The sequence below is a fragment of the Barbus barbus genome (assembly GCF_936440315.1).
Source record: "Barbus barbus genome assembly, chromosome: 5".
Classification (NCBI taxonomy): domain Eukaryota; kingdom Metazoa; phylum Chordata; class Actinopteri; order Cypriniformes; family Cyprinidae; genus Barbus; species Barbus barbus.
Window position 1 is genome coordinate 1,066,256 of NC_136733.1, and position 24,445 is coordinate 1,090,700.

Here is a 24,445-nt window from a genome sequence, read left to right on the forward strand (position 1 = left end):
TCTGTCCGTCTGTCTGTCCCTCCGTCTATCTGTGTCTGTCAGTCCATCTGTCTGTCCGTCTATCTGTGTCTGTCTGTCTGTCTGTCTGTCAGTCTGTGTCTGTCTCTCCATCCGTCTATTTGTGTCTGTCTCTCCATCCGTCTATCTGTGTCTGTCTCTCCATCCGTCTATCTGTGTCTGTCTGTCCGTCTGTCTATCTGTGTCTGTCTGTGTCGGTGTCTTTGTCTGTCTGTCGGTGTCTTTGTCTGTCTGTCCGTCTGTCTGTCCGTCTGTCCATCCGTCCGTCTGTCTGTCTGTCTGTCTGTCTGTCTGTCTGTCCGTCCGTCTGTCTGTGTCTTTGTCTGTCTGTCTGTCTGTCTGTCTGTCCGTCCATCCGTCTGTGTCTTTGTCCGTCTGTCTGTCCGTCTATCTGTCCGTCTGTCTGTCCGTCCGTCTGTCTGTCCGTCTGTCTGTCCGTCTATCTTTCCGTCCGTCTGTGTTTTTGTCTGTCTGTCTGTCCGTCTGTTTGTCTGTGTCTTTGTCTGTCTGTCTGTCTGTCCGTCTGTTTGTCTGCGTCTCTGTCCGTCTGTCTGTCTGTTTGTCCGTCTGTCCCTCTGTCTGTCCGTCTATCTTTCCGTCCGTCTGTCCGTCCGTCTGTCTGTCCGTCCGTCCGTCCGTCCGTCTGTGTCTTTGTCTGTCCGTCTGTCTGTCTGTTTGTCCGTCTGTCCCTCTGTCTGTCCGTCTATCTTTCCGTCCGTCTGTCCGTCCGTCTGTCTGTCCGTCCGTCCGTCCGTCCGTCTGTGTCTTTGTCTGTCTGTCTGTCTGTCCGTCTGTTTGTCTGTGTCTCTGTCCGTCTGTCTGTCTGTTTGTCCGTCTATCTGTCCGTCTGTCTGTCTGTCCGTCCGTCCGTCTGTGTCTTTGTCTGTCTGTCTGTCCGTCTGTTTGTCTGTGTCTCTGTCCGTCTGTCTGTCTGTTTGTCCGTCTATCTGTCCGTCTGTCTGTCTGTCCGTCCGTCTGTCCCTCTGTCTGTCCGTCTATCTTTCCGTCCGTCTGTCTGTCTGTCCGTCTGTCCTTCTATCTGTCCGTCTGTCTGTCTGTTTGTCTGTGTCTCTGTCCGTCTATCCGTCCATCTGTCCTTCTATCTGTCCGTCCGTCCGTCCGTCTGTCTGTCTGCCTGTCTGTCTGTCTGTCTGTCCGTCTGTGTCTGTGTCTGGATGTCTGTCCGTCTGTCTGTCTGTGTGTCTGTGGTGTCTCAGGTGTGTTCATCTGTCTGTTGTGAGCAGCAGCAGGTCTCCACTCCTCCCCTCTAATAATAGGATTTGGCCCATTAGCAGCTGATTACGGAGCCCCTGTAATTAAAGCGTTATGTGAGCACGGGGCCCTGTCCCTCAGAGGAGTGAGCAGCGGGACGCTCGCCTCAGATTAAACTCATTAGAGTCTGAACCACAGAGAGACAGACTGCTGCTGCTTCACACACCTGTGCGCCGGAATACATCAGACCACAAACAACACAAACAGCGATCGAATCACCTCTAAACACAGCTGAAGTAGAAACCAGACAGTTTCACGCTGAGGTCTGCTTGTGTTTGAAAACATTCAGTCACCAGGATTCCTCAGTTCACTCTAATTCTTCATGAAGTGCTTTTGAACCTGGAATTTATTTTACTGTTCTACCGACCAGTCAAAACAAAACAATTTATTGTTTACTGTAAATAAAATGAAAACACCACAGTGATTTATTTTAGAAGTAACTACATTTCAAAAGAAAATTTGTATAATTACAACAGTGGGTCTCAATCAGGAATCATCAAATTTCCAAGGGAGGTGCAAGATTAATTAAAATGAATTAAAATAAAACCAAAAAAGAAATGAGCTAAAACCTCTAAAAAGCAAGATGTAAATATATTTCTTTAATATTTATATTGATATTTTAATATTCATTATTTCTATTAATGTCATATTTATATTTCTTTTATATTTAAAAAGCAATTTCTAGACCTGGAAAAGTCATGGAAATTTCTATAATGAATATAATTTCTTTCTAGTTATGTTAAGCTTTAAAATATATTTTCAGGAGAAGAATGTACTCCTCCAACTAACAAAAATATATAAAACAATAAATAAATGGCTAAAACATTTGTTATTTGTAAGTAATTAATAATAATAATAATAAACAAATCACATATGACTAGACAAGTCTAAAGGTTCTAAAGTGTGTGAACCCTGATGAATATTCACTTACTGAACTTCTGAAAGTACAGAATTTAATTATTTATAATTATTTTAATTCAATTATTTAAAAAATTGCCGACCCTAGTTTATTTAAATTATAAATTAGTATTTTTGTTATTACTTAAGAAGAGCCAGTAATATTTTGAAGGGCCTTTGAATATTGTCTTGGGCAGAGGAGCTTCTTGGAGTCAGAAAGTTTGAGGAGCGCTGGTTTACAAGGAGACCTCTGATATTTGACGTTTACTGGATCAGTGTTAATGAAGCGCTGTGGTTCTCTTCACTCTCTCAGGGTTCTGGTACAGTCCGGAGTGTGAGTTCGTCCGTCACTGCATTGATAAATCTCAGGAGAACGTGGAGGGTCGCGTGCAGCTGTCTGTCTTTAAGGGTCAGGTGTACATCCTCGGCCGAGAGTCGCCCAAATCCCTGTACAACGAGGAGCTGGTCAGGTAAAAACACCACCCGTCATTCATTTAGACTCACCTGAACACACCAGTAACGCTTCTTCAGCATCTGCGCTCAGTCTGCTCAACACTTAAACATGCATTTGGGAACACAGCACTCACTATGTTTACTTTTATTTGCACATTTGCATAATTTCATAATTTTACAGTATTTCACCGGTATTGCGCCAATATAAAAGCTCAAGGATTTGAAATGTTAAAAATGAAGAATTTAAGACTATATCCTGCAGTGTAAAATAAAATTATTATTATTAGTAGTAGTAGTAGTAGTTAACTTTTTATTTTATTGTACCAATGTCATTTACAACAGTAATATATTTCTCTCTTGAGTTTTATACTTAAGAGTTAAATAATAATAATAATGGTTATTAATATTTTTTATATAAAATATGATATATTATGTAAATATTAAATATTAATAATTATTATTTTTATTATATGAAAATATGATATTATGTAAACATTATATGTAAAAAAAACAATAATATAATATTATTGTTATATTAAATATTATATTTTAGAATAATCGAATATTTAAAAAAAATAAGCAATTATTATTATTGTTATTATTGTTTTGTTGTATACAATAATGAATAAAATAAAAAAATAAAAATATTTAGTAAAATATATATTATAGTATATTATATAAACATTTGATAAAATATATAATTAATATAATAAAAGCAACCAAAAACAATAACAATAATTAGTTATTAATAATCAATTAATTAAAATAAACTGACTTCCTAAAACATGTATGTATGTGTGATGTAATGTGGACTATCATTTGTTTGCATCCAGTTTAAAGTCCAGCTACAGAGTCATAATAAAACATTTTTTAAAAAGTATTAAAAATCATATGTATTTACCTGCATGCCATGTGACCAGGAACATGCAAATGTGTCACTGAATTACTGAAATAAAAAACGTCAAATCTCAGGGGTCTTGAAGTAAATCTTTAGCTGTAGGTGAAACAGCATCAGGACAAACACTTCCTGTTTTCTGTGAGGTGTGTGTTTGCAGAGGGTTCAGTCTGAAGTGTGTGTGATGATCAGGAACAGTGAGATCATTGAGGTCTGACCCCTGTGTGTCCTCAGGGCAGCTCCATCTGTCTAATGGCTGTGTTCAGAGGAAGTTGCATGTTTTATGCCGGTTAAGTGTGGAGGCGCGCGGTTGAAAGGTCGTCTTGCGCTTTCGCTCGAGGCGACGCTGAAGCACAGAGCGTCCCGTGAAACAAACTCTTTTAGCATCAGATCTTCACTTGACTTCACTTCTCTGTATTAGAGCTCCTGCGGTTTTCTGTCAGAATAAAAGTTTGATTGTTTAAAAAAAATTTAACGAAGACTTAAAGCCTTAAATATTAGTACTGTCATTTTATTGTTTTAATGTAAAAATAAAATAATGATTACAATATTATTTTGCTTAAATACAATTTTTTTTCATTTTACAATGAAACGTTGTAGTATTATTTAATTTTTTATTTTGTAATATAGTAATATTAGTGCTGTCAGTCAATTAAAGAATTAAGTAATTAGTCACATTTTTCTGTATTTAATCACAGTAATATAATATATGTATATAGTAATGTTATTATATAGTAATATTTCTTACCTTGTAATGTAGTAATATTACTATATATATAAAAAATATATATACTATAAAAAAATGTATTTCGTAATAATAATAACTATATAATGTGTGTGTATATATATATATATATATATATATATATATATATATATATATATTTATACATATTATTTTTATATATTATATTTACAGATTTTTTAATATTTTTTTATTTATATACTTGTATTAATGATCTATTTAAATCAGTTATTTATATTAATTGGTGGAGGTGCCCTAACTTTTTAATACAAAGGGCTAAAAATTAAACTTGATTGAGGGTTGTGGGCCAAAAGTGGATGTTGCATTATATCAAAATATGTTTTATTAAAATGCGTTACATTTTATTAAATAATTAACTTTTTTTTATATTTTTTAAATAATTTTTAGAATTTTTTTTTTTTTTAATTTTCACATTTTGAAAAAAAGCTGAAAAAAATTATTCACCTATTTTTTCTTTTCACTTGGGATACAGCATGGCGGGCCAAATCAAAGGTCAACAGGGGTCAACTTTGTGCATTTTTGGTATTGAGTGAATTATGCTCAAAATCATCAATTCTTTCATCATGGGTGGATTGTCTCACTGATGCATGCTGGGATTGCTGTCTGCATTGGAAACGTTTGGCTCTTGTAATTATGATGCTTACCTTTAGAAACAGACTTTGTGAGCTTGCAGTTTTTGCAGTAAATCAGTATATTATTATGATTTCTGAAGATCATGTGACACTGAAGACTGGAGTAATGATGCTGAAAATACAGCTTTGATCACAGAAATACATTACACTTTAACACATATTCACATAGAAAACAGCTGTTTTTAATTTTTTAAATATTTAAAAATTTTACTCTATTTTTGATCAAATTAATGCAGCCTTGGTGAGCAGAAGACTTCTTTCCGAAACAACATTAAACAAATCCTACTTCATGTACACTACTTTTTTTATTTGTGTTTGCTTTGCTGTCTCTAATTTTCCCTGTAAGTTTTCTCTCAGTTTATTTGAGTTGTTCTATAATGAACATGTCTATTGGAGATTTTGAATATTCAGTAATTATTTCTGCGTGCTGTATTGATCTGGTTTTCTCTTTACAGTATGGATGTGCAGGGCGACTACGACCCCTGCGATGCCTCTGGATTCATCAGGATCAATGCGGTCAGGTCAGTCAAAGCAGTCTGAATGAACGTAAACGTCTGTATCTGATCGAGGTGCTTCATAGATGATCTGCTGTGTTTCAGGCTGCGGGAACACAACCGTCTGCAGGGAGCCGCTCAGAAGAAGTGATTCTTCTCATTCAATCAGCTGTTACTGTACATGTAGCTATCACGTTACAGCCTGTTACTGATTAAAATCCACAAAACACAGCAAATCAGTTTGTCAGGCATGTGATTTATGCACATTTATGCATTTTACACCTGTTAATTTGCACTTATGTGTTTACATTTATGCAGTTTACAGTACATTTATGCGTTTATGCTTATGAATTGTACACTTATGCATTAACATTTATGCAGTTTACAGTATTCATTTATATTTATGAATTTTACATTTATGCATTTTATAGTACATTTTTGCATTTTACAATTATGCATATTAACTTTTGCATTTTACAGTACATTTATGCGTTTTACACTTATGCTTTTGAATTTCTGCAGTAACATTTCTCCATTTACACATGAAATTTAGACTTATTTACAGATTTTACACTGATTAATTTATACTTATGCATTTACTTTTATGCATTAACATTTCTGCATTTTACATTAATGCATTTACACTTATGCATTTGCATGTATGCATTTACCCTCATGCTTTTAGCAGATGCTTTATACAAAGGGTGGACAAAAGCAATTCATCAAAAGACAGACGTGAATGATCCTATGATTATTGTTCAACATGTATAATGTGGCAGTCTTTTAAATCTTATTTCTGCTTGAATGGGTTACTTTTGAAGCCTTTAGATATGAAAGCAGCAGGTACTTCAGACGTCCTTCAGTCCATCAGTCTGGTGTTTACTGCGCTTTAAATCATCAGTTTCTCATTGCAGATCTTCCTCTCAGCCCAGGCTTTTAAAGCAAAGAGAAAGAACAAATAACCATCATGATGTGACATCCGTGATGTTTTCAGTCCTCGGCAAAAGCCATTTACTCTCCATCAACAAATACTTCTGCACTTCTTCCTCTTAAGGTGCCAAACTGTGGCTTTCTGCTCCCTTTCCATTTCCGTCGTGCTCATTGAATGTTGTTCTTTGGTAAGGACAGAACCTGGATCCCCCCCGCTGCTGGTAATAGACGTCAGGCATGCGTTCAGTCTTTCAGCCGGACCAGAATCCCCTGCTTCAGCTGCTCAATTACACCGCAGGCGTCTCCATCCGCTCCTCCAATTACACCACCGGCCCCCTTTATTTACAAGCACGTGCATACGTGAAGACAAATTGCCTGGAGATCACTCGGGCCTGCTGCAATTTGGACGTTTCTTCTACCGAGATGAAGCCACTGTTGAATTAGTCTCTCAGGCTGAAGGAGGCCGCGTCACAAAAACACGCTCGCATACTGCGCTTACGCTTTCTGCTCCACTATACAGTGTGAACCAACGCTGAACACATGCAATACATGCAGATTCCAAAAGACAAAAAAGGTAAATAAATAAATTAGTTTTGAGGTCAAAATATGTCATTTAGATACGGAAACCCATTTCTGCCAATTATGACTTTGTATCTTACAGTTATGACTATATCTCGCAATTATGACTTTTTTGCAATTGACTTTTTTTTCGCAATTATGATTATATCTCACAGTTATGATTTTTTCTCACAATTGTTTTTATCACAATGACTTTTTTAACAATTATACATTTTTTCAGTCATGACTTTATATCTTGCAATTATGACTTTTTTCTCACAATTATGACTTTTTCACAATTATGAATATATCTCACAATCATGACTTTTTTGCAATTATGACTTTTTCAGAATTGATTATATCTCACAATTATTACTTTTTTGTGCAATTATGACTTTTTTCTCACAATTATGATTTTTTTTCCAGTTATGACAATATCTTGCAATTATGACTTTTTTCTTACAATTGACTTTTTTCTTACAATTGACTTTTTTCGCAATTATACTCGCAATCATTAATTTTTTGCAATCATGATTTTTTTCACAATTATGATTATATCTTACAATTATGACTTTTTTGGGGCAATTATGACTTTTCTCACAATTATGATTTTCACAATCATCATTTTTAGAATTATGATTTTTTTTCCACAATTATGACTTTGTATATTGCAATTATGACTTTATAGCTCGCAATTCTGGCTTTTTTCTTGTTTTGTTGTTTTGTTTCCACTACAAAATAAAAAAAAAATAAAGGTAATTGTGACTTTTAATCTCACTGACCAGAACACTTTTTCACTGGAGGAAGCGTTATTATGGATTATGGATTCATATTTTAGTTAAAATGTCTTATTGCTGGATTAGTTTGAGCTTTTGTCTTCTCCAGATGTTAACTGATGGACTGGAGTGGTGTGGATTATTGTGATGTTTTTATCAGACTCTCATTCTGACGGCACCCATTCACTGCAGAGCATCCATTGCTGAGACACTGATGCAGAGACACATTTCTACAAACCTGATGAAGAAACACACTCATCTGTATACTCATCTGATGGCCTGAGGGTAAATTTTCATTTTTGGGTGAACTATTCCTTTAAAATGATTGACATCTTGCATATTCTGCAAGGGGGTGTAAACTTATGAGCAGAACTGTAAATGGTGGACTATCAGGATTTGAAACTATAAAATGATAGATTATCCTGATTTACAGTGTTAGGAAAAAGAGCCAGAAAAAAAAAACTAATTCATGACTGACATGCACTGAGTACTCTTTTCCAGAATGCAATGTGCTTGACTGGATCTCTGAATCAGCGTTAGTATGTTAGTCTGCTGTGGTGTTTGTTTCAGCTCATGTGTTTGCCGCAGACAGGAAGTGGAGTCAGCAGCTTCCTGTGTCTCACGCTCTCAGATCTTCTACCTGTCAGTCGAGGTATGAAAGCATGGCGAGCCGTCCAGGTGAATTAATGATCCGTGACCTTCCCTCAATTACATCTCATTACGCCACAGCCCCGAGGGATTCTGGGACACAATGGGAAGACATGAGAATTAAGAGTCGTCTCTGAAAGCCAATCCTGCTGTCCGTCACTCAATGTCACACAAAGAGCTGCTCTGTTCAGACAAAACCCTTCGTTTCGCTTCATTTCTGATTATTGCTCTGTGTTCAGGGCACAGATTTACCAGAGTAAAAATTGCAATAAATCAACATGTAAATAGACTCTGAAGTTACACTAAAGTAAAGCATTATCAGTAACTAAAATTAAAACTATTAGTAAAACTATTTAAAAAGTAATAAATACAAATAAAATATATTAAATAAAAATAATAATAATATTATGTGTGTGTGTGTGATTTTAATAATAGTGTAAGCGCTACAATTGTAGTAAACGCTACTTTAAAAACAGGTTTGTTTAACTGAAATTAAAATATATATCTAATAAATATTAGATATTAAATTAACTTAAGCTTATTTTATTTCAGTTAGTTGGCAACATTTCTAATTTTCATTTAGTTTAAGTTAAAGTACCAAAATTGCTAAAACTGAAATAAAAATTAACACAAACTAAATATATATAAATATTTAAATATATTTGTATATATACATATATAATATAGACAAAATGCTACAAAATAAAAAAATAAACTAAAATGAAAATGGAAAATATTAAAAAAATAATTAAAATATGAATAAATACAATCATATTAATCAGTGTTACTTTAATATCTTGAAATATAATATTATAGTTTTTATTAATAATTTCAATGAAATTATATTCTCCATTATTATCTTTTGAAAATTTTTGTCTTTTTTTTTTTTTTTTTTTTTAAATACGTCTATATAGTTTTTGTTCATTTTCATTTCACGTTTAGTTTTAGTTATTTTAGTACATCAAGTTAAACTAAATGAAAATGATCAATTATGTTTATTTTATGTCAAGAAACGAAAATATTTGTAGTTTTAGTTAATTATAATCACACTGATATTAATTATAAAACCCCAACAAGTCATAAATGTAGAGTTTTGTACTCTAATTTGTTACTTTAATTTATTTTCATTCACATTTTATTGTAACGAAAATGTTTCTTATGGTTTTAGCTGACTATAATCACCATGATATTAATGATACTAAAGAAAGCAGGGATTTATGATGTAATTTTCTTTCATTCGACCATCTTTTGCTCCTCTTTTTACATTCACACGTCTTCCAGTGTTCACATTTACGCTTTACTAGAGTCTGAACTAAAGCTTTGTAATCCTCAGAAATCTTGAGATCTGCTGTCATGATGTCAATCAGGTGAACCTGAGAAGAGTCACCTGCGTCTCGCTGATCTTTGTTCTGCACAATGACCGCAGGCCTTTATTAACATCAATTATAGTAACCCAAGACTCACACGGGCCCCTGCGGCTCCGCAGAGGCCCCTCGTCTCACTTGTTGCCATTAAGGGTCCGCGGACAATTATGTCAAATGTTAAATGGTGAAATGACATGGAGATCCAGGAGAACGCAGAGAACCGAAGCCCGTTTGAAGTCGTTGTTTTGCTCAGTGTGTATCTGAGGAAGTACTGCAGGCTGAGATTTGTTAAGGATGATGACAGGAATCTGGAGGTTAAGACGCTCTGGAGGTTTGATCTCAGGCTAATGGCTCTGGATGGATATGAGCTCATAATCTCACAGCTATATCTGCTCTCCTCATGGATTTATTATGCTCCGGTACGATCATTAGACTGGTTTAAAAGGCTGTTTAAGGCATAAAGTCAGACTAATATGGCACTTTTTGAGTTTACAGTTTACATTGGTGTAAAGCATCACTCCTCACTGTTGTTGTTGTTATTATTTATTTACTTGACTTATTTAAAACCCGAATTCTGGAAATGTTGGGACGTTTTTTAAATTTGAATAAAATGAAAACTAAAAGATTTTCAAATCACATGAGCCAATATTTTATTCACAATAGAACATATTCAAAACTTATTAAATTGCATGAATCATTATCTTGGGTATTTCATATATAGTTCCTGAAGCATAAAAATGACTCATATTTGTCATCATTTTGTGCCCATCTTCTTGCCCTTAAACACTCCTAAGTTCACTTTTATATGGAAAAAAAAAAAGAAACCCAAATCGTAGTTGTGTTATTTATGCATTAATGCCATTACATCGTGGTAAGCACTTCGTAACAAATAAATAAATGATATTAAATAATTGATGCCACTCTCTATAAAAACAACAACTAATTAAAGCCAGGCATATGAAAAAATAGCCAGAAAAAACATTTTAAATAAAACAGCTTATTGAATCTTTATAGAAAATATATTTAAAAACTAATTTGCATAAGTACATCATATTTGTATCATATTCATCAGGCTTTTATGGCTCATATAGTCAGAGTGAGAATATGGAGGAAAAAAACAGCTAAATTTTATTCAGAGACTCAAACTGAGCAAAAATATGAATGATATGCTGATGTTTATATGACGAAATACTGACATAAATGATCTAAATATCAGCGGTTGCTCTATATCTCCAGTAATATGTCTTAGTAAGATGCGACTGAAATGATCCAAACATATAATGCAATGCAATGCTGATTGAGAGATGAAGAAATAAACGCTCCTCAGAAGATGTGAGATGTTTTAGAGGCTATCCTTCCTCCGCTGAGGAAGAGTGAAAGTAAAGCTTCTGGAAACAAACGCTCCTCAAAAGATCCTGATGATCAGATTTGAGACATTGATTGATGGAGAATCAAGTAAAGCTGAGCTGCTTCAGTCCAGTAAGAGTTCATCTGGAGATATGACTGCAGTTATTCTGAAGCTTACTTGATTTGACAGCAGAAAGACACTGAAGCAGCAGCTGAAGCTGGACGTTTGTACGGTTACGGGAAATCCTCATCTGCTCCGAACGCGTGGCTCAGCGCTGCATATGATGAAGAGCGATCGATTGAGCCGTGGCTCCTCAGGGTTTGTGTGAAGCTCCAGTAACATGAGATCAGTCATTAACCCCCTCAGATGGCCAACATTAAGCAGGAGGCAAAATATTTCTATTTTTCCATCAATATTTTATCACGTGCAAAGCCGGAAACAAAGATAGAGCAGCTTTGAAAGTAATGGCCCCCCATCTGCTTTTATAGATCTGAGAGCGGCTGATTTTGCCCTTTGACAGGAACAGACGTCTCGAGACACACACACATGAAGACGGAGTCGAATGACAGAGAACACACACCACTGCTGCACAGCAGAGCAATCACACACTCCAACATCATTAAAACAATGCAAATGGATTTATTATTTATATGGAATCAGCTGATATATTATTTACTGAACATGCAATATGTGTTTGATCAGTATAATCAAACTTGTTTCGTTAAGGAGTTTCATGGTCCAGCATCTGATAACGCACAGCTCCTCTCCTGGAGTACATACACACAAAGTTGTATACTTTTTTCAATCACTGACACTATTTTTGAGCAACAAAGTCAAAGCTGTTTGTCTTATGTGCAAGTACTGGATAAAAGTACAAAGAAAATCTTGCTTGAATGCTTCTTCATTGTGACTATAGTCAAGTCAAGGCAATATTATTTGTATAGCGCTTTTAACAATGCAAATTGTGTCAAAGCAGCTTTACATCGGCTTGATATAAAGCTGGGTGGCTTTATATCAGCTTTACAGTATTTAGACGGGGAAATAGTTTGTCGAAATAGTGTCATTCTCCTCTGGCCAGACAAAATCAGCAGTTTAAATCTAGGCTAAAGCAGAATCAGATTGTGCAAAGGACTCATCTGGTTCCTGTGGTCTTGTCCCGATGGCCGTCTGGAGACAGGGTCTTCACTGTGGATCAGTCTCTGGGGCTCATCTAGGTGTCCTGGCTGTATAGAGGTCATCTCTAGGTGCTGATCCACCATCTGATCTGGATACAGTCTGGATCTGGGTGGCTATGGTGACCTCGGAATAAGAAAGAAACAGACTAATATTAGCGTAGATGCCATTCTTCTAACAATGTAACAAGTACATCAGGTGTTTTGGGAAGTGTTCCCGGTTCAGGTTGACCTAATTAATGCAGCCTAACAATCCTTTAACGGATTTGAATGATAGAAATGCGATAGTGTGTTATGTGTAAGCCAGGTTAAAGAGATGGGTCTTTAATCTAGATTTAAACTGACAGAGTGTCTTTACTTCCAGAACAGTGTTAGGTAGATTGTTCCAGAGTTTGGGCGCTAAATAGGAAAACGATCTCCCGCCCGCAGTTGATTTTGATATTGTAGGTATTATCAAACAGCCAGAGTTTTGAGATCGCAGCGGATGTAAAGGACTATAATGCGATAAGAGGATGGGTTAAATGCAGAGCACAAATTCCAAGTATGGGTCACCACACCACTTCCCTTTCCTTTCCTTAAATACTGAGGTGCCAAACCATTCAAATTACCTTTATAGGCAATTAGCAAGATCTTAAAATGTATACGATGTTTAATAGGGAGCCGGTGCAGTGTTGACAGAACTAGGCTAATGTGGTCATAATTCCTGGAATGCAAAAGTTTCTGTCAAAGGACTCCAAAGCTTCAGCAGTCCATTGAATACGAGTGGGTGAACCCTTAGTAAGAGCAGGAATGGGTGCTGCAATTGTACTGAAGTTGTGAACAAACCTCCTATAGAAATTGGCAAAGCCAAGAAATCTCTGTACCTGCTTCAGTGTTTTGGGCTGGGGCCAATTGGTAATGGCAGATACCTTCCTTGATTCCATCTGGATGCCTTCTTGAGAGACTATATAGCCTAAGAATGAGACTTGGGAAACATGGAACTCACACTTTTCTAGCTTTACGAAGAGATGATTCTCAAGTAGCTTCTTCAGAACTTGTTGGACATGATCAGATTTAGCGGCTGCTCCGGGTCCCAAAGACGGTGCTTTTATGTCTTTTAATGTCGTCTGTTCGTCTCAAAATAGTGTCAGTTTACCACAAACTCATAAGGGAATCACCCCAAAACTCATCTATGATCGCCAAAGCCTTTTGGATATCAGCAACGCATACAAACACCAACTCTCGCCGGCGGCTACTGAGAAGCTACAAGGCCTTTGTTTACTGCTGAAGCCGGACCTCGAGACCGCGGCCTCGCCTACTGATGCTACCCGCACAAGGCAGCATCGCAACCGGTGTAAGAGAGGACGGAAGCGCGGTAAGCGCGGAGGTATACGAGCTAGGCTAAGAGCTAAGACCGGCTCTTCCAACACTCATGCTCTCAAACGTTCGCTCTCTGGAAAACAAACTGGATTCATTCAGCAGCGCGGGCTAACCAGCTACCGAGAGGATAGAGATTCATCACTGTCTGGTAAGACCCGCGGAGGTGGCTTGTGTGTGTATATCAACAAAGACTGGTGTAACAATGCTGCGGTATTATCAAAACACTGTTCATCGCTGGTGGAGTTTATGGTTGTGAAGTGTTGACCGTTCTACCTGCCACAGGAGTTCACGGCCATTGTTATCGTTGCGGTTTACATACCCCCGTGTGCAAACGCTAAGGACGCGCTTCGTGAACTGTACAGCGCCATCAGTGAACAACAAAAAATAACCCTGATGGCTTTTTCATCATAGCCGGTGACTTCAACCACGCAAACTTAAAGACAGTTTTGCCAAAGTTCTAACCAACATGTGAACTTTGCAACAAGGGCAAACAACCCACTGGACTTTGTTTACACAACAGTAAAGAACGCTTACAAGGCTGTACCCCGCCCCCACCTCGGGTACTCGGACCACATCACTGTTATGCTAATCCCAGCATATAGACCACTTCTCAAACTCGCCAAACCGGTTCAAAAGCAGATCACAGTATGGCCAGACAATGCCACCTCAGCACTACAGGACTGCTTTCAGTGCACAGACTGGAACATGTTTAAAGAGGCAGCCACCTACAACAACCACACAGACCTGAATGAGTACACTGAAACTGTGACTGCTTACATCAAAAAGTGCACTGATGATGTGACAGTCACCAAGACCATCACCACACGTGCCAACTAGAAGCCATGGATGACAGCAGAGGTTCGTTGGCTGCTAAAGACCAGAGATGAAGCATTCAGATCAGGAGATAAAGCAGCCCTCAAAACAGCAAGAGCCAATCTGTCCTGTGGCATCAAAAATGCAAAACGGTCATATGCTCAAAAAATCAACAATCACTTCACAGACAGCAGAGACACACGGAGCCTGTGGCAAGCCATTCAGACCATCACTGACTACAAGCCCCTGCCACAGGCCTGTGATGAGGACACATCCCTCCCCGATGCACTCAACCACTTTTATTCACGGTTTGAAATACAGAATGACACACCTGCACAAAAACTGCCCACACCTCCCAACGACCGGGCGCTCTGTCTGTCTCCAGCCGACGTAAGGAAGACCCTATCTAGGATTAACCCACGCAAGGCTGCGGGTCCTGACAACATACCTGGCCGTGTTCTGAGAGACTGTGCTGCACAGCTGACAGATGTTCTTACAGATATCTTCAACACCTCGCTGAGCCAGGCAGTCGTCCCCACATGTCTCAAATCCACAACAAACCAAAGAAATCACCTGTGTCCTGTCTAAATGACTACCGTCCCATAGCACTGACTCCAATCATGATGAAGTGCTTTGAGAGGATAGTCATGCACAACATCAAAACCAGCCTCCCCAACACACTTGACCCGCTCCAGTTTGCATACCGTCCAAACCGCTCTACGGACAATGCAATTTCCTCCACCCTCCACCTGGCTCTTACCCACCTAGAAAATAAAGACTCCTATGTTAGAATGCTGTTCATTGACTTCAGCTCGGCATTCAACAAAATAATCCCACAACAGCTCATAAATAAACTAAACCTGCTGGGCCTTAACAATTCCCTCTGTAATTGGATCCTGGACTTTCTAACCGGAAGACCTCAGTCAGTCCGTGTCGGCCACAACACCTCGAGCACTACAACACTGAGCACAGGTGCCCCACAAGGCTGTGTGCTCAGCCCGCTGCTCTTCACACTGCTGACCCACGACTGCACTGCCAAGTTCAGCTCCAACCACATCATCAAGTTTGCTGATGACACAACAGTGGTAGGTCTCATCAGCAACAACGATGAAACGCACTACAGAGAGGAAGTGGCACAGCTGGCTAAATGGTGTGGCACTAAGAATCTATCCCTCAAAGGAGGTTGTGATGGACTTCAGGAGAAACTCCGTTGACCACCCCCCACTGACCATCGACAGCTCGACTGTAGAGAGAGTCAGCAGCACTAAATTCCTGGGGGTGCACATCACAGAGGATCTCACCTGGACCACCAACACCATGTCACTCTCCAAAAAGGCACAACAGCGCCTACACTTTCTCCGCCGGCTGAAAAGAGCAAGTCTCCCTCCACCCATCCTCACCACATTCTACAGAGGCACCATTGAGAGTGTGCTGACCAGCTGCATCACTGTCTGGTACGGGAACTGCAGTGCTGCTGACCGCAAGACCCTCCAGCGGACAGTGAACACAGCTGCAAAGATCATCGGTGCCCCTCTCCCCTCCATCCTGGACATTTTCCTTACACGATGCTCCAGCTAAACCAACAGCATGCATTGGTTCTTCCTCTGTCTGCTGGTTAAGATGGGTAATTTCAGGAACGTTTGGAGGTGCTAACATGGGCATAACTCAAGGAGTGCAACGTTCTCTTCTCCTTTCACGAACACGGTTATCAATGCGAATGGCCAAAGTTATAAGTTCCTCCAAGCTTGAACCCCAGTCTCTAGTGGCTAGTTCATCTTTTACATCTTCAGAAAGTTCACGATAGAAGGTTGAGACTAGAGCCTCTGAGTCCCATTTACTCTCAGATGCCAGAGTATGGAATTCAATGGCATAATCGGCCACAGCCTTATACCCCTGACGTAGACCACGGGCATACAACAAAGGTCTTCGGCCTTGTCCCTTACGCACAGAGATTTCTCTGGTTTCTCTTTTGATGGTGGCATGCACTATAGATGATGAGATTTGCAAAGCCTTTGCAATTTGACGTTGAGGAACGTTGTTTTTAAAGTATTCCACAATCTTTTTATGCACTCTTTCACAGATTGGAGAGCCTCTGCCCATCTTTACTTCTGAGAGACTCTGCCTCTCTAAGACATCCCTTTTATAGCTAATCATGTTACAGACCTGATGCCAATTAACTTAATTAGTTGCTAGATGTTCTCCCAGCTGAATCTTTTCAAAATTTCCTTTGTTGCCTCCGTGCCAACTTTTTTGAGATCTGTAGCAGGCATCAAATTTGAAATGAGCTCATTTAGAGGATAAAAGTGTAAAATTACTCAGTTTAAACATTTGTTATTTTCTCTATGTTCTATTGTGAATAAAATATTGGCTCATGGGATTTGAAAGTCTTTTAGTTTTCATTTTATTCAAATTTAAAAAAACGTCCCAACATCTCTGGAATTCGGGTTGTAAAAGCACAAGTTATTTAAAGAAATATGAATGTAGCTCAAGAAGAATTGAGTGCTTTATTTATTTATTTAGGGTTATGTTTTATATGAGGTAACAGAAACATAAGGGTAACAAAAAGTAATTTAAAAATGTATGTATTTCCATTGAGTTAAGTTATGAATAAATATGTGAAAGGGTAAGAGGAAGTTGAGAAATCTTGTCATTTTTCGACGCAAAGCATCAAAAGCTCCTCTCTCCGGTTCAACTTCGATCATCTCAATCAATATATGTATTTTCCGTCAGTGATTTTCTCCAGGGTCTCTGGCCTGTTCGTCGTTTGGCTCTTGATGCCGTTCGATCAATTTTGTGTAATAGGTGCAAGAGTCCTGCTGTCAAAAGCCGTTCAGTCGTCAATAATCTCACGCCAGCAAACCGTACAAAAAACATCACTGCTCAGTTGTTTATCATTTATAGATATTGTATACATTTGAATGCATTTTACATTCTGTAAATATTTAATGCTTTTTAATGTTTTCAAAATTGTTCGATTTTCGATCGATTTTCTGCGTTTTTGCATCTATAACAAACATTTTGATTGGAAAGGATGACGAATACGAAAAAAACAGAAAAACGCATGCAAAAATTTCGGACTCCGTGTGCAATGGCCTTTAAGCTTCTTTATTGTGATGCATTTGCAATAAAGCGCTGTTGGTGTAAGTGAATTGTAAATGTTGTTTGTGTGAAGCTCTCAGATTTTTCTCTGCTGTGTGCATTTGTTTGAGAATGGCTGCATTTGCACAGAAAGCTTTCATCCAGTTCCTCCCACGTTTGCTGTAATCGCCGGATGCCGCTGAATGGAAATTGCCAACAGAAGTCTGTCCCTGTTAGAGCATGCTGGGAGAAGTGCACAAACAACTGCATTTACCTGTTATTACCTCACAGCCGCCGATGCTGCCAACACAATGCATCCACACACCTCCAAGAAAACAGGACAGGTGCAGAATAAGTGCTGGACAAAGAGAAAGAGGAGAGACGAGGGACGGCCGACAGCAGGACGGGGTCAAAACTGCAAAAACATCCGTCATTTTCACCGCAGGGCCTCCATGTAATTGAGTCGTTGAGAGGGTCTGTGCCGGAGGAATCATGGAAAGTGCATGGCGTTTGGTTCTCAGCCGCTTTCGCTGATAAAAGCCTGTGTTACGGATCATCTGTGTCTGTAAAGAGTCCCAAAATGTCCTTTTCTTAATTTTTAAGCAAAGAATTTACTTTAATTGCTTTTAAAGAAGGATTGCACTGCAAAAATGTCTTGATTTCCTTAAATCAAGATGCATTTACTAGAGATGCAAAATGACTTAAGATATACAGTCTTGTTTACTGAAGTGAGTCGATGCTTCAAACAAGAACAAAAATCTGCCAATGGAAGTGAAAACTCACTTAATTTTGATGTTTTTTCTTCCCAGAAACAAGGCTTGATATCTTAAGTTGTTCAAAATATTCTCTGGTAAATGTGTCTTGATTTAAGAATGTTTATGGAAAACGGGACAAAAATGCTAAGTAAGAAAATATTTTTTTGCAGTGTATTAAAACTCAATCTCCACATTCTGTATAGCAAAGAAAAATAAAAAGATCTGCAAACTCTGTTATGCTTTGTGAGATGTAAAAGAGCAACAGAGCAATGCAGTTTTCCAGCCGGATATACAATGATGTGCAAATGCATCTAAATAAAACCATAGAAATAAAACCTTTATTTACAAATTGGCATGAGCTTAAATCCATCATAACAAACTAGACATTATTACTATATAGAGTATATATAAATAGATAATGCTAACCATAGTTTACACCAAAAATACTTATAATCACTAATCAGCTGCTAATCAAATTGGCTAAAAAAATTATAAAATTATATTAAATCCCTATAGAGCTGAATCAACTTTTAAAAATTAAGTTGAAATTGGTTAAATTGTTTTGATTTCAACTTAAATTATATTAAAATTGACTTCAAGCTGAAAAACTTATAACTTAAAAAATTCAATCTTTTTTGTAAATTATACATGATTCAATGTAAAAAATGAAAATAGAATTGATCAAAAAATCTAATTGAATATTGACTTTAAAAATATTAAATTTTGATTTCAGCTTGAATAATTGAAATAAAAGTGAGTTTGATCTGATATATATATATAAATATAATAGGACAATATTTGTCTGAGATACAACTATTAGAAAATCTGGAATCTGAGGGAGCAAAAAAATCTAAATATTGAGAAAATCACCTTTAAAGTTGTTCAAATGAAGTTCTTAGCAATGCATATTACTAATCAAAAATTAAGTTTTGATATATTTATGGTAGGAAATAAAAAAATATCCTAATGATTTTTGGCATAAAAGAAAAATGTATAATTTTGATCCATACAATGTATTGTTGTCTATTGCTACAAATATACCTGTGTTACTAATGACTGCTTTTGTGCTCCAGGGACACATATCACATCTGTATTTGTGTTTTTGATGGTCATATATCAGCATATTTCATATTTGCGAATGTGCACAGAATCAGTGTTGTCATGGTGATCTTTGCTGTTTGTTGTGTTTTGTTGAGTTCAAATCAAGGACAGGCCGTGATAATTCAGCTTCAGTGACTGGTCTGAAATCAAATGCTGACTTCTGTGGGTTCTGTAAAGATCTGCTCTCCATCTCACGCTCATTATGTATGCAGAAACCGGAGTCTGGATATTTGATCAGTCATAACTGCTTGCAGAAGAACCACAATTACTGATACACTTCTAGCCCTTGAGCTGAGCGGATCGTGTCTTTGATTCTGTGAGATCACGTCTTGCATCGATCTCGGCTTCATTTCTCAGATCAGGAAACCTTGACTTTTGTCTGGGTGATAAAATGCCTGAGGTCAACAGGTGGATGAAAACTAATATCTCAATGGAACTGTTTATTCTTGAACCGGTCAACATGTCTAGGAAAATGATTTTTGAGTTTGAAGACTGTTTTCTTGCTCATATGCAGCTGGAAATGACTTGAAGGTGAACGACTGTCAGAAAATAAGACACGGAATAATGAAAATCTACTGGAAATGTGTTCATCCTCAGGTCATCCGAGATCAGGGTGAGTGTGCTTCTTCATCAGGTTTGTAGAAATCTGCATCAGTGTCTCAGCAATGGATGCTCTGCAGTGAATGGGTGCCGTCAGAATGAGTTTGCTGTTAAATTGAATGCATTTGAGCATTTGTAAGTGATTTGTGCAGCTCGGTCACTCATGATATAAACTCCTGAATTAAGTGTCTTGATGTTTAATTAACACTCACAGCAGATCCTATATGTCAGAATCATGGTTTGCTTGATTCAGGTTTTACGCAATGAGAGAGAAATGGCATTCAAAAAGTAAAAGATTTGTATATAAGTGGGACATTTGCCTCATTTGAGCAACTAAGACTTCAATATCTCTAACTTTTATAGATACCTACACGTTTTTGCGAAAAAAAACAGATATCAAATGTTAGTGTGATGACTCAACATGACGTACTTGAAGAAATGAATAAGTTTAATCCTTGGCATCAGGGAGCAGAGTCATATTTCTATAGTATTCTGTTAAAACAAGAAGCTAGATGAAGCCGCAAGGCCTGGGAGATAGCATTAGGTGTAGTTGGGAAGAAGAAGGCCTTGAGAACATACATGGGTCAAAGATGAAAAAGGGTTTAAGCATAAAAACAATAAGTCTAATACTGCTTTAAATAGTCGTTGCCCCCCCCACCACCCGCAAAAAAACATTTTTTTTTTTTACGTTTTCTATTTAATTTAATTGCAATTTTGTTTTATGTTTTTCTGAGCAAGAAATAAACCATACACATTCAGTGTAGTAATCTCGTTAGGCATATTTACAACAAATATTAATTTATTACATATTAAGCCCCAAATACTAACTAGTTGTAATTTTACATTTTTTAAATTTGCCACTATCCTATGTTTTGCCCATTTATCAGTAATACTTTTTTACTCATTTAAAACACAATAAAATGTAATATGCTCCCTTATTTTTTATATATTTATATGTACAAGTCAGAATAAGCATGTTGTTTGAATTTTTACATAAATTACATTATATTTAATGATATTTAAGTAGAAATATTCAGATTGACTAGTGTTTTGATGTCTGAACAGATGCATAATAAATACAATAAAAAAATAAAAAGATTTAAAAACAACAAAATAAGCAATAATTCATTAAAACGAAATACATTAAATAAATAAATAATATAGTTTTGTGATATAAAACGAGCAATGCAAGTTTTATAGCCTAGCATATTTCATACACAATGCTTTACATAAAAATAATACGTAATATATATATATATGAATATACAAATAAAAAGTACATATAAAATAAATTAATATATAACTTAATTAAAATGAAATACATTAAATAAAATACTTCTTGTGCGCTAGATAAAAATAATATGAATATATGATAAATGTAATATAATGTTTAATAAATATAATAAAAGCAAAACGTTACAGAAGAAATAAAATCCAAAAAAAGATTTAAAAAAAAGAGAGAGAAATAAATCAATTAAAACTGAAATATTTCTTAATCAAAGAATTGCCAAGTAAGTTCAGGTTAATGTAATAAAGTGAACTCTTTATTAAATAAGCTAATAAATTAATAATTAAGAACAGTGCAGTGAACCGCTGTGAGAACCACGTGTGTGAAATCTCGCAGAGTCTCGTCTCTCGCGTTGCTCCCGCGCGCGTTTCCTGTTCCGGGGTCAATAGTGTGCGCTGTGTGTGTGTTTATGCGCTTGTGTGTGTGAGTGTGTGTGATGATGATGATGGCGGAGCTGGTGCAGGGACAGGCCTCGGTGGCTCAGACCGGGATGAAGGACGGATTCACGGACCCCTTCCACCGCGCGCGACAGGTAGAGGCGCGAGCGATCGTGTGTTTGACGTGCGAGTGTGTGTTCGCGAGCGCGCGTCTGGACTGAAAGCGTTTAGCCTGCTAGCTGCTAGTGCTGCAGGAGCTTTAAAACTCACACACACACAGATTAAGGCCACAACACAACAACAACCGTAAAACAGCGTTTAGACGCGGTCAAATCGCGCAACATCGCGCTGACAGCAACTTTGGTCTGCTCGACCACAAACTCCAAAAACAGCAGCGACTAACTCTTGCAACCTGTTGTTGTCTCACACACTTCTTAAAACTTCCCTCAGAGAGCTACAGGCTTCGAGTAATGATCGCGAGCGGAAAGTGCGCGGCGTCAAGTTTGTTGTGCACGTTGACACTTGTGTTAAAGCACACGCACACACACACACACTCTCGCACACATACTCATACTCACACACACACACACACACTCATATACACTCTCACACACACACACACACACACTCATATACACTCTCACACACACACACACACACTCATACTCTCTCACACACACACACACACTCATACACTCTCTCTCACACACACACACACTCGTGCAGTGAATCCTCAGAGGTGAGCATGTGCTCGGAGCAGTTTTAGGACTGAAGAAGAACTTGAGCAGAGTATAGTACTTGCAAGACTGTATGTAATCGTAAAATGGCACTTATGATGATTAAAAGTGATCATTGCACCATTACATTGGAGTATTGCATATACTATATCTGTACAGAGATGAACAGTTGATCATTTTACTGTTGTATGTAGTATTTCTGCTGAGATGAAGATTGAGTATTTAAAGTACTCATCTGAGCAGATATAGTACTTGCAATACTGTATGTAATCATAAAATGATGCTTATAATGAATAAGTGCTCGTTTTATCATTACATACAGCATTGTGTGAAGAATATCTGCTCATATGAGCATTTTAATACTCACAATCTTCATCTCATTGGAAATACTACATGCAGTGCTATATTTAGTGGTACAATGATGATTTCAAGTACTCGTCTGAGCCGATATAGTACTTGCAATACTACATGAAATCGTAAAATGAAATCGCTTGGCCTACAATGATTAAAAGTGCTCATTTCACTAGGGCTGATACGCAAATCTACCGATTCAGTACTGTCCTGATACTTGTGTGCCAATTCGATATATATTGCCATAATTGAGTATTGCGATTATGTAACTATTGCGATTCAATATTACAATTTGTTGTGAATTTTGTTTGCTTATTAAAGGCTAGACAATGGAAAATACTTGATTATACCCTTAAAAGAGACTCGTTATGATGAGTCACATTAACAAAAACAATGTATCTTTTATTTCAGGAGCATACACCTGTTTAAAGTACCTTGAACCATGAACTTGCACCTGAATATAATAGTCAAATGTTCAACAGAACAAATATTTTCTGAAATAAAGTGCTGTTACTTTGCATAGTAGGGCTGTCAAATTGGCTGAAAAACTAAAAACAGAAAGCCAGAGAAATTTCCTTGATTTAAAAAAAAAAATGTATTTATTAAAACTTTTTTTTTTACTTTGAACAATGACGGAGCTATACTTCTCCCATCTTCTTAGCAGCATATAAAACAAAAACAGCTCTGGATTGAAGTGTTCCAGCTGATGTAGCAGATTCATCTTTTCCAATAAGTTTAAATTGATATTTACCTTTTATGGGTATTTTTTATATTTTTATGTACCTTTTATAAAGCCTTTTTTTCCTAATGAAGTCAGTATTGACACAATTCATCTTTGCAATGCAGAGGAAACACAGAAGTTTAGATGCCTTTACGCACTGTTTAATGCAGCTCAGAGGGACATGCAAGTTACAAATGCATAAATATTTTGACATTTTAAACACAAAATGTGGACAACTGATGTTTGAAAAAAAAAAATGAAGATACTTTAAATGTGACGTTAAAACCGCCAGTAGGTGGCAGCAAGTCACTGTTAATAAGTGAGTGATTGCGATTGAACCGAATCATTTAACTTTGATTCATTCAGGAACGAAACACCGTCATGTTCCTCAGAGATGCGAAATAGTGCTTTGGCTTTGTTTGGATTTATTTTTGTTGGCAAAATTGAGCAAAAACAGATAATATGGTGTCTGAAACGTAAGTCTCTTAATTAAAACTTCTTGCTTACTGAACTGTTGTTAAAAAATCATTCTGATCTTTGGAGAGAAAAAAATGGCACTCTTCTGTGATATTGATTACCTATGAAATTATGTAAATATATACATTTTCTGCCCCTATATCTTGAATTTTGTGATTTTAAATGCATTTTAATAGACTGAATCATGCAGTGAAAGAACAGCTCTAAATGCGCGCACACTAATCAAACCTAATAGAATATAATATGTTGTAATAGGATTAGTCAAACAAATTGTTCGGTTTGTAATGTGTTCCGAACCAAAATCCTCGTACCGAACAGTTCAGTATGAATATGTGTATTGTTACACCCCTAGTATGTAGTACTGCATGTAGTATTTCTGCTGAGATAAAGATTATGAGTATTAAAAGTGCTCATGTCAGCAGAAAAGCTACATGCAACACTATATGTAGTGGTACTTTAAAATACTCAATCTTCATCTCAGCGGAAATACTACATGTACTATATGTAATGGTAAAATGATGATTAAAAGTACTCATCTGAGCAGATATTTGCAATACTATATGTG

General features: G+C 37.1%; 2 protein-coding genes across 6 annotated transcripts in view; both read left to right on the plus strand.

Moving 5' to 3' along the window:
• The window catches only part of LOC306869223 (argininosuccinate synthase-like), a 33,482-nt gene extending 27,824 nt beyond the window's left edge, over positions 1 to 5,658 (plus strand). The window contains exons 13-15 of the mRNA XM_079415895.1: positions 2,501 to 2,657; positions 5,389 to 5,454; positions 5,533 to 5,658. Of these exons, the coding sequence (XP_079272021.1) occupies positions 2,501 to 2,657; positions 5,389 to 5,454; positions 5,533 to 5,578 (269 nt within the window). The 3' untranslated portion in view covers positions 5,579 to 5,658. The remainder of the gene's footprint in view (positions 1 to 2,500; positions 2,658 to 5,388; positions 5,455 to 5,532) is intronic.
• Positions 5,659 to 21,551: 15,893 nt separating this feature from the next.
• The window catches only part of LOC306869996 (far upstream element-binding protein 3-like), a 28,840-nt gene continuing 25,946 nt past the window's right edge, over positions 21,552 to 24,445 (plus strand). For 3 of the 5 annotated variants that reach the window (XM_079417001.1, XM_079417002.1, XM_079417000.1), the window contains exon 1: positions 21,596 to 21,749. In XM_079417001.1, coding sequence (XP_079273127.1) covers positions 21,654 to 21,749 — 96 coding nt within the window. In that variant the 5' untranslated portion in view covers positions 21,596 to 21,653. Of the gene's footprint in view, positions 21,750 to 24,445 lie in introns of all 5 variants that reach the window. The other 2 variants (XM_079416999.1, XM_079416998.1) reach the window with 2 other exon arrangements.